The 10,602-nt window shown below is 43.5% G+C and overlaps 1 protein-coding gene across 3 annotated transcripts; it reads left to right on the plus strand.

Annotated features, from left to right (window-relative positions):
* Positions 1 to 731: 731 nt before the first annotated feature.
* On the plus strand, positions 732 to 10,244 carry LOC308117604 (3-hydroxy-3-methylglutaryl-coenzyme A reductase-like; the record flags this gene model as incomplete). 3 transcript variants are annotated; one of them, XM_080476575.1, is made up of 20 exons in its annotated part: positions 732 to 861; positions 1,195 to 1,397; positions 1,526 to 1,637; positions 2,083 to 2,170; positions 2,578 to 2,662; positions 2,773 to 2,878; positions 2,985 to 3,091; positions 3,201 to 3,320; positions 3,487 to 3,620; positions 4,255 to 4,544; positions 4,640 to 4,785; positions 4,875 to 5,069; positions 5,854 to 6,012; positions 6,110 to 6,267; positions 6,653 to 6,758; positions 6,901 to 7,071; positions 7,177 to 7,317; positions 7,750 to 7,908; positions 8,411 to 8,559; positions 8,700 to 10,244. In XM_080476575.1, the coding sequence occupies exons 2-20, from the start codon at positions 1,236 to 1,238 to the stop codon at positions 8,752 to 8,754; spliced, it is 2,643 nt and encodes an 880-aa protein (XP_080332701.1). In that variant the 5' UTR covers positions 732 to 861; positions 1,195 to 1,235. The 3 variants fall into 3 exon arrangements, with proteins under 3 accessions (XP_080332701.1, XP_080332700.1, XP_080332702.1); XM_080476574.1 differs by having other exon boundaries at positions 754 to 861; positions 4,637 to 4,785; XM_080476576.1 differs by lacking the exon at positions 8,700 to 10,244 and having other exon boundaries at positions 754 to 861; positions 4,637 to 4,785; positions 8,411 to 8,563.
* Positions 10,245 to 10,602: the final 358 nt, after the last annotated feature.

Raw genomic sequence — 10,602 nt, forward strand, 5'->3', positions numbered from 1 at the left:
AATGATTGAGGATATTTTGTATACCTGCCTCTCATTTGATCTCAGCGGCTCCTCTTCTTTTTCTTTTGGATTTAACGGCAGTTCGCATCCATAGAGTTGCATTACCGCCATCTGCTGGTTCTATCTATCTACATCGTTTCCCACCACTCATGTCATCCCTGATGACTGTTTCCCTCCTCCTCCTCCTCCTCCTTCTTCTTCTTCTTCTTCTTCTTCTTCTTCTTCTTCTTCTTCTTCTTCTTCTTCTTCTTCTTCTTCTTCTTCTTCTTCTTCTTCTTCTTCTTCTTTTTCTACTTGGCACTACCACCATGTACTGCTTCCAGCTTGTCCATACCTTTTCCCACAGCTCAAAAAGAAGAAAGACGAACGAAAGAAGGAAATAACAACAACAACAACAACAAGAATAAGAATAAGAATAAGAATAAGAATAAGAATAAGAATAAGAATAAGAATAAGAATAAGAATAAGAATAAGAATAAATATTATTATTATTATTATTATTATTGTTATTGTTATTATTATTATTGTTATTATTATTATTATTGTTGTTGTTGTTATTATTATTATTGGAAGAAGAAAGAGAAGAAGAAAGAATACAATTGAATTAAATGTCCACCGAGGATCGTAATCTTTGCCCCTTCCCACAAGAAAAATAAATACAGAACAAAAATGCAACAAGAAATAAATAAAAAGAAATAATCATTATGACGTCACTTCCTTGTGTCGTCTTCACCCTGAAACTTCCGGAACGCCATATTGGATGAGTTACATCAGGCAAGCTAGGTCCTCTGAACGATTTGGCCAAGAGGTAAAATCATCATGAAAAGGAGTCTCTGACGACGGTGAAGCCTACTATAGGAGGTACGCCACTTTGATTCAATTTCGCCACAATAGCTGCACGAAGTGTCACGAGGCTGTGGGGACAAACTGCCCTTGGTGACCGGCTTCGTGTAAGGCAGTCTGGGCGTGACGGCTAACGTGGCTAATGCTCACCAGCGTTAATGTAGCTAATGCTATAAAATAGTAACTGCTGCTTAATGTCTACAAAGTCACTCCTGTGATTACAAACCCATATTTACACGTACAAGGCAGGGCCACTGTGTGTGCCGTGTTCATAGTCCAAAACAGGCTACGATACTCATTTAATCACTTGTTGTGATCGCAAATAGGAAGTCAGACTTTTTTGTCCCACAGGTGAGGCTGTGACTTTAGGCAGGAGCAAGCACCCCGGCACCATGCTGGCACGTCTGTTCAGGCTCCACGGCCTGATGGTGGCCTCCCACCCGTGGGAGGTCATCGTGGGCACCTTGGCTCTCACAGTCTGCCTCATGTCCATGAACAACCGGGCGACCAGCAGCCAGATGTGCAGCTGGAACGAGTGTCCCAAGATCGAGGAGGTGAGGCTGCTGATGGGCTGTGTGTTAGTGAGACACCCACGTCGTGCTCATCACGTGCACTCGTGTTGATTTTGTTGTGTTCAGATGTAAACTGGGGATTTATGTTTCTTTTCTCTTCTTTATTGCAGAAAATCCATAGCAGTAACATAATTATCCTTACTGTCACTCGCTGTATGGCCATTATCTATATCTACTTCCAGTTCAAGAACCTCCGACAGCTGGGATCCAAATATATACTTGGTCAGTATGTGAGGCTGTTATATAAGCCTCTTTTGCTTTTGATCTTCATTGTACCGCATAGATTTATGGTTGATTTATATTCGAGCTATAAGCTATATGGAGAGGAGAGATTCGCATTGTATTCCCAGCTAACAAGAAAATCGTTTGATTCTGAGAAAAAAACAACCTTGAAATTATAGACTTTTTCTCAGAATCAAACAACTTTGATTTTCTATTTTCAGTCTTTTAAGAGAGCAATCGAGTAACATAGAATATTAGTTGTAGTACTACTAACAGAGTCACCTTGACTGTCCTTGTTTGCATGTTACTGCAGTTCCAGTTCCTGCAGAAAATACCTTTTAGTTGAATTAAGTCTCTTTTAAGAGGTTGTAGATGAGTTATATTTCTTCACATGTGCTGTGTTATTTCTCAAGGTTTTGGCAATGTGTTTCTTCTCTGTTTGCAGGTATTGCAGGGTTATTTACAGTATTTTCCAGTTTTGTATTCAGTACAGTAGTTATTCATTTCTTTGGGAAGGAACTGACAGGTCTCAAGTAAGTACTTCTCATACATTCATACACTTTGTTTCTAAAGTTGCTACAAATGTTTCTTGAACTTGTGTGCTTTCTTGTGGCGACGTATTGCATTATATAATTTTTTTCAACTCCGATTTTGCAGTTCTTGAAATACTTTCGCATTTGTACATGTAATATCCCTGTTTTATACATTTTAAAACACTGTAGAATGTGAGTCTTATCAAGATCAGCAACTGGGTTCTTCTTGGAAATATGACGAGACCTCTGTGGTTAGACTGCTTTACAATAATGCGTCAGTACTATTTTCAAAACATATCAGATGTCATTACCAATGTAATGGACCTTTCCAATATAACGCCAGCCGTAGGTTGCAGTAGAATATTACTAAAAATGTCCTCACTGTCATTTTTACTTTTATCCTTCAGTGAAGCCCTGCCTTTCTTTCTTCTGCTTATTGACCTTTCCAAAGCCTGTGCATTGGCCAAATTTGCCCTCAGCTCAAACTCTCAGGTAATAACACATACCAGATACCATTTTTAGTGCACACTATAATGTGATTTATGATTAAACTGCCTTGAGGTGTCACTCCATTTTGATTTAGACCTGTGTGTTGTTCATAGGAGGAGGTGAGGGAAAACATTTCCCAGGGCATGGCCATCCTGGGCCCCACGTTCACCCTGGATGCTCTCGTCGAGTGTCTGGTGATAGGAATCGGTACCATGTCAGGTAAGGATTACTTCCTCTGACAAAAAACAGTGCTGTGTTAGAAATGTTCTGACGGTGCTCAAATGAGACAAACATTTACTAAAGTTTGTTTTCGTTCATCTGCCAGGCGTACCTCAGTTGGAGATTATGTGTTGCTTTGGCTGCATGTCTGTTCTGGCCAACTACTTTGTCTTCATGACGTTCTTCCCTTCATGTGTCTCCCTGGTCCTGGAGGTGAGAATGACCCGGTCCATTTGTAGAGTTGTGGTCCGAGAGAGAGAATAAGAGAATAACATGTCATCTCACAATATTTCTGTGTACTTGTGTACATTTTTGTTTGTAGCTGTCGAGGGAAAGTCGTGAGGGTCGTCCCATTTGGCAGCTGAGCCACTTTGCCCGTGTGCTGGCAGAGGAGGAGGACAACAAGCCGAATCCTGTAACGCAAAGGGTTAAAATCATTATGGTAAGAATGACTTTTCATGTTTGGAAAAAAAAAAGAAAATGAAAAATTTGGCTGGAAAACAGTATCTGTCTGGAACGAGTAAAGAATGACACATTCTGGGACTTTTCTTTCACAAGTGACAAAAAAACAGCACAATGTTAATAGAGATACACATGTTATCTTTCAGTCCCTGGGCTTGGCCTTGGTTCACGCCCACACTCGACTTTCAGCCGAGCATTCGGGTCAGAATCGGACGGTGGAGGGGCCCGTAACGGAAAGACTAGACTCCGCTGGTTCCACGTGGCCTGTGAAGCTCACCAGGTTTCAACACTCCCACTTGTGTTCTCCAGCATGTCAAACCCACTGATTCCAAAGATTTGATGAAATTCAGACAAACACTGTATATTGTATGGTGGTTGAATGGATCATCATAGAAATGCACACAAAAGATTAAATACACTAAACATTACAATAACGTGCATACTATTATCAACAAATGGGATCTAGTACGCTTGTATGTAAATGTACATGAAATAACATATGGCGCCTTATTCCAGTAAGTTTCATTTGGTTTTTGGACAAGAATCTTTATCTCTTGCACCAATTTCGTGTCTTCTGAATGAAATGTGTGCTTAAATTTGGTGTGAGTGCTCCTTAAATGCTTCATGCCTCCTGATACAGACTGCTTAAAAAGCAAGTTTCATTTGGCTCCACAATGAACTGAGTTGGTTGGATTAAACTTGAGTTCACTCAGTCAAGCGATACATACAGAGAGTTAACCAACATGCAGCACATTGTCCAGAATGAATGGAGGTTGTGTCGCCGAATACAGCCGCTGTTCAGCAGGAGCTTTGTTTACAGAAAGTAAAGTGGCCAACAATAATGAGGTAAATAGAAAAACAACTCGACAGTATTTCTCTCACTGATGCGGCGCGTTGTCCCTCTCGTTGCTCAGCATGGACCTGGAGCAGGTGATCACCCTCGGTCTCGCCCTGCTTCTGGCCGTTAAATACGTCTTCTTCGAGCAAGCAGAGGCCGAGTCGTCGCTGTCCCTCAGAAGTCCCATGATAAGCTCCGCCCCTCCCTCTCAGAAGCTCAGAGTGGCGGTGGACTGTTGCAGGAGGGACCTCCCAGTCTCGAAGCCCCATAAGACTGCAGGTTGTGTCCCGGCAACCACTCTTAACGCCTCGGCCATTCCAGACGTTCCACTTTCCCCCGACGAAGACATGGCCCACAGGGAGAAAGGTGATGCTTCCAGTCGGCTGATGAAACGACAGTTTTAGTTTTATCTCCGTTGTCGCTTCATGTTGTGTCGCTCTGTCACCATTCCTCCTCAGCAGGAGCTGCTCTGCCTCCAGGAGAGCTCGTGGACATCAAACCCTGCGCCGCCTGCTCTGGGGAGTCCCTCTCTCATGCTCCTGCAGGTGTTTGTCTTTCCGGGACTCGACCGCTGGAGGAATGTGTGGCCATCCTCTCAGATCCTCAGGTGAGATAAGATCTCGGGCCAAAAGCGGCTCCTGTGTTCTACATTCGTTTCAACATTTGAAACAAATCACTTGTCGTGTTGCTCTCCAGAGAGGAGCCCATTTACTGAGTGATGCCGAGGTGATGAACCTCGTAACGTCGTGTAAGATCCACAACTACAAACTGGAAACGGTCCTCAAGAATCCTGAGAGGGGCGTGGCCATCAGGAGGCAAATGTTATCGCCCAAACTGTCTGTTCCCACTGCGCTGGCCTGTCTGCCTTACAAGGACTATGACTATTCAAAGGTACTGGAACACCAGGTTAACTGATAACTGTGTTATTTTGTGTCCACTCAGCTGAACCCTCACAACAGAGTTTAGATTTCACATTTGCATTTGCATTTGATCTTTGCCTTTAATTCTGCTCTTTCCAAGGTATTAGGTTTCAATGGTTTCATTTTCCAATATACCTTTAAGTGGATTTCAGCAGAGCATCAACGGTGTTTCATAAAGTTTGACTTTGCCATCCTTTAGAAGAGCACAGTGTCAAATATATCTCTACTTAATGACCACTTAGTTCAAATACATTCTCTGCCACGTGCAAGAAAGAACATTTCAGAAGTGTGAGGCATCGAAAATAATTCCATGTCTACTTGTAAAGCGTATATAACCCAGAAATGATGTCTACCATCATATCGACCATAAAACAGAATGTTCCACAGACGCATGCATAAAAGAAAAATATGTAAATGAGGGTGACAAAGACATCAAAGATAAATTCGAGATTTCGAGCCTCTGTTGTATAATCGAGTAAGAAAGTACTCGGAGTGCACGCACCTCTGCTTGGCAGGACAATTTCTCTTTACCTGTACAGTTTACAGTGTTAAGTTATTTAAAAAAAAAGATCAAATATGGATTTGAGAAAAAGTGCATGCTTGAGTTTTGTTGAAGTGATGTGCCAGCTCACCATCCTGTTAACACCATGTAGCAGTTGTTATAAGTTGTATTTTTAGTCCTTTTTAAATGATTTACACTCGTTTCTTTGTTGCAGTGCTCATTTGAAGTGTAACTTTGTGTCCTTGGCATGTAGGTGATGGGTACTTGCTGTGAGAACGTCATCGGCTACATGCCGGTGCCGGTAGGCGTGGCCGGTCCTCTGCTGTTGGACGAGAAGCAGTTCCACATTCCCATGGCCACCACAGAGGGCTGCCTGGTGGCCAGCACCAACCGGGGCTGCAGGGCCATCGCCGTAAGTTTAAACAAACAAACAAACAAACAAAAAAAAAGCTCCTGCTGACGATTTGTGTGTCTGCGTGTGATTGACGGTGTCCTCCTTCCTGTCCCAGCTGAGCGGGGGCTGCAGCAGTCGGATACTGGCTGACAGCATGACCAGGGGTCCCGTGGTGAGGCTGCCCTCGGCCTGCCGGGCCGCAGAGGTCAAACTCTGGCTGGAGACCCCGAGTGCTTTTGACATGATCAAAGAGGCCTTCGACCAGACCAGCAGGTCAGCAGAGGCAAAACTAGAACAATAATGTTGCTCATTGTCACTCACAGGGAACTCGTTCAACTAAACAAAGCCCGAATCTGATGACTGAGTCATTCTGTTACAAAAAACAACATTATATGGTAATTTAGTGTTCAACTTATCAAAAAGACATCGGTTTTAGAGGGTCAATACAACTATGACTGTAGAATACCTTAAACCTTCTCTCAATACAAAATCAAGAACAGTTTTCAGCCATACTTTTAAGCTGCACATTTTGAACAGTGGATCCTAAATGCATTGATTTCATTCATAGAGATGAAAAAGGACAAATGTCTCACATCCTCCTGATTGTGACGTCCAACAAGTCTTTCCCTCACATCATGCTTGTACTTTGTATTTGTAGGTTTGCCCGTTTGGAAAAGCTGTTGGTGGCCATAGCCGGCAGGAACCTGTACATCCGCTTCCACTCTCAGACGGGCGACGCCATGGGGATGAACATGCTCTCCAAGGTAGGGACGCTTCTCAGGTGGTCAGATGATCGGGAAATCATTTCAGAATCTCGCTCCGAAAAATTGCAATATGAAAGCTTGGGTACGAGATGATGGGCGTCGTTCCAGCGTTAAGGTTTCAGTGTGTGTCCGTCCCTTGCAGGGCACTGAGCAGGCTCTGCTGCGGCTCCAGCAGCATCACCCCGACGTGGACGTGATGTCAGTCAGCGGGAACTACTGCACTGACAAGAAGTCCGCCGCCATTAACTGGATCCTGGGCCGCGGGAAGTCCGTGGTGTGCGAAGCCACCGTTCCCGGGAACGTGGTCCGGGAGGTAAAGACGCATGACCCCCCCCTCCCCCGATTCCATTCGTACCAGTCAACCAGCTTGGTTTTGTTAGGAGTTTTTGCTAAAACAAGGTGGTGATGCCATGCGCAGGTGCTGAAATGCAGCGCTGCTGCCATGGTGGAGGTGAACATCAACAAGAACCTGGTGGGCTCGGCCATGGCCGGCAGCATCGGGGGATTCAACGCTCACGCCGCCAATATCGTAACGGCCGTCTACATCGCCTGTGGACAGGTACAAGTCCACCCAGCGTGTTTCCACCCTGTGTCACTGTGTATACACAATCTGACGACAACCCCGGAGAAATGAACAAGAAGTTCCAATGCAGCAACAGGCTGTACTTGTTTTGTTACAGAGCGTCTCGCATGTGAGGAGCACAAATGTGTCTGTCGGAGAGGCTGATGTCGACTCCTTGAATGTTGCAATAATGAAATGGAATACATGTTGTCAAAGACACAATATGCTACAATATATTAGTTTACTGTCAGAGTGTCTCTCCGGATATTGTTTCTAGTTTGTCTTTAAGATGGGAAAAAGAAGTTTTCACTGTCCTCTGGTTCTTCTTCTTCTTTCTCAGCAATCAAACCAAATGAGTTGAATATGAAAGCAGCTGTATGTTTTTCTTCTCGCTCTCGCTCAGCAATGTGTACCGATTGACTGTTTCAGGACCCGGCTCAGACGGTGGGGAGCTCCAGCTGCATCACTCAGATGGAGTGTGCCGGTCCACTGGGGGACGACCTGTACCTCAGCTGCACCATGCCCTCCATTGAGCTCGGCACCGTGGGGGGAGGAACCAACCTGGCGCCGCAGCAGTCCTGTCTGCAGGTAACTTCTGATGCAGCCTGACACCTTTTGAAAGCTCCCTGTGGTTTGTCCCCCGGAAATGAGCACATATATGTGTGTGTGTGTGTGTGTGGGTGTGTTTACATACATTGTGGGGACCTTTATCAGTAAACATGCTGGGCCTTATGAGGACATCCTAATGGGGACGAATGAAGCCACGTAATCGTAACATAAACCGTCACACTCCGGCTTTAGTCATGATTGAAGATCCATGTCTTCTGCAGGAATCGTTTGCGTAGGTATGTGCTCTGTGGGTACTTAGAATTACTTACTCACCAATTATATTAAGGAAAGGACAAAGACAATTATCACAGAAACTCAAGAGTTTCATGTTCAACTGAAATATTTTGGGTTGAAAACACATTAAAGTTGTCGGTTGTTTTCCCGAATTTGTTTAATGTTGACATTCATCCAAGAGATGAGTCGACACTGAGCTCACACACACGCGCGCGGTGTTAAAATTTGAAATGCATCTTGTGTTCAGATGCTGGACGTAACCGGACCCAACCAGCCGGGCGAGAACGCCCGCCAGCTGGCCCGTGTGGTGTGTGGCGCCGTCCTGGCCGGAGAGCTCTCCCTGATGGCCGCCCTCACCGCCGGACACCTGGTCAAGAGCCACATGACTCACAACAGGTGAGCCGGTGACCCTCGGGTTTGTGTAATTTGATCCTCTGATGTGGGGCTTTTCCCATCATTGTGGACATAACGCCGTTGCGCGACGCTCTTAAACGTCTCGACCCGTAACCGTAGATCTCTCTCTTGTCTTCTCTCAGATCAAAAACCAACTTGGCGGAGACGCCCGTGTCGAAGTCTGAGAACACGGCATGACGTTCGGTCCATGGTGGACGAACACTCCAGCCAACGGCCGTGAACCTGCCGAGAAGATCGCCGCAGGCCGCCGAGAAGATCTGAGACTTTTCCGTGTGGCGATTTATAGCTCCGTGCCATTTGTCCGAGTTTGTGTCACTTAATGTCCGGCGAAGCCTCGATTGTTGTTGGTACTGATAACTGTGAATCACTGATTGGTGAAATCCGCCACGTTGCACAAGTCTTCACCTAGAACCCGGTGCCTCTCATGGAGTTTCAAGGCCAAACTGCTTTTTTTCCCCCAATCAGACTTTTACAGGAAGTGTTTTTTTTTTTCTCCTTTTCCATGTGAGCAGAGTGTGTGTTACATTTATTGTAAACTCGTAAAAAGTCAGAATATTTTGTTTCCTCTTATATTTAAAAAAACAAAACAAAATACTTTATTTCTAAAGACACTAAAAGATGGTAATGCTTCCAGAGCAGAAACTTCCAAAGCCGCGATCATGTGAAACATTAACACACGAAAATGTTAACTTAATGTTGACATTATGAAAACTGAATCACACATTCATCGCCAACACATTTTCACAGTAAAGTGTCTCCTGATCTGGGAAACGTCGATGAATCTTTACATATTTTATATTGCAATAATGTTTGCAAGTATAATGTGAATCTTCACAATTACATTTATTTTAAGTTTCAGGATGAAGTAAATTTTTTTTACAAAATAACACGTTTCTCAGCTAAATTTCTTTTAATACAATGTTCTAATTTTATCTGACAAATTGTGGAACTACCAGTCATGATGGCGTGTTAAATCGTTTACACGCAGTTTGTACGTCATTGAAGACTGAATGAGAGGCAACAAAATATTCTGACATTTGTTTCGGTGTGTGTCAAAAGGTGCGCCGCGTCGTCTTCTGACGGGCGGAACCCTTGTTTTATTTATTTTTCTCTCGACAAATGGACTCTTTGCACTTGCCAAAATCTCGAGACACTGTTTGATGTGGTCGCTGATTTCTGTCTGAATGTATGTCGTACTTTTATCAGTGTTGTGGGCAAGAATCCCTGGTACAACCCACCATGGATGAAGGTGCTACTGTATACCGTGTATACTGTAGATAGAGATGATGCCTTTTTGGACTTCCTGTTTCTTAACAAGAAAAAAGAAGCTGCTAAACGAGAGAGTTTTCCACTTTCTGATCGGACGCCTACTGCTGTGACAGGCGGCTTTGAATTTTTTTTTTCTTTTAGGGAAATCTGAAGCCATATCGGTTAATTTATTCAAATTTTCTAGTGTACATGCAGAGTTAAAGCTTTTTTTATTGAGAAGGTGGATGCAGGAGTGTGTGTGTAAAATATCAGCGACTACGAGGAGCCTTGAAGCTCTGAAGCGGCCTTACACACAGTACGTCTTAGAGCCACGGTGCGCTTTAGGTAGAATAATCAATTCCAAGTCCAGAAATGACACCGTCTTATTTAATAAAAAATAAACATTATGGTTCCTCCTCATGATGTCTCCTTTGTTTGAAAACTGTAAAGTGCATTCGGTTTGTCTGAACCTTTAAAATGGCACCATTCATACTTCTAGATTCACTCCGATTACTTTAAATAACATGTTTTAGAGTTGAAAGGTTCACGTTGAAATCTCTTTAGGATGATGAAGCAGATTTCTGATCTAAACATGAAAATGTCAGGATTCAATATGTCAAGTAGAAAATTCTAAATTGACTGGGAAATGTAAAAGATAAAGTGAATTTTCAGTTTAGGAACAAATTTAATGTAAATAATTTGTGCATTTATTTTTTTTAGATAAAAAAAGTCAAATGAATGATCCAAGTGTTTTAAATTATAATACAAGTGTCATTT

The sequence above is a fragment of the Lipophrys pholis genome (genome assembly GCF_963383615.2).
Source record: "Lipophrys pholis genome assembly, chromosome: 12".
NCBI lineage: Eukaryota > Metazoa > Chordata > Actinopteri > Blenniiformes > Blenniidae > Lipophrys > Lipophrys pholis.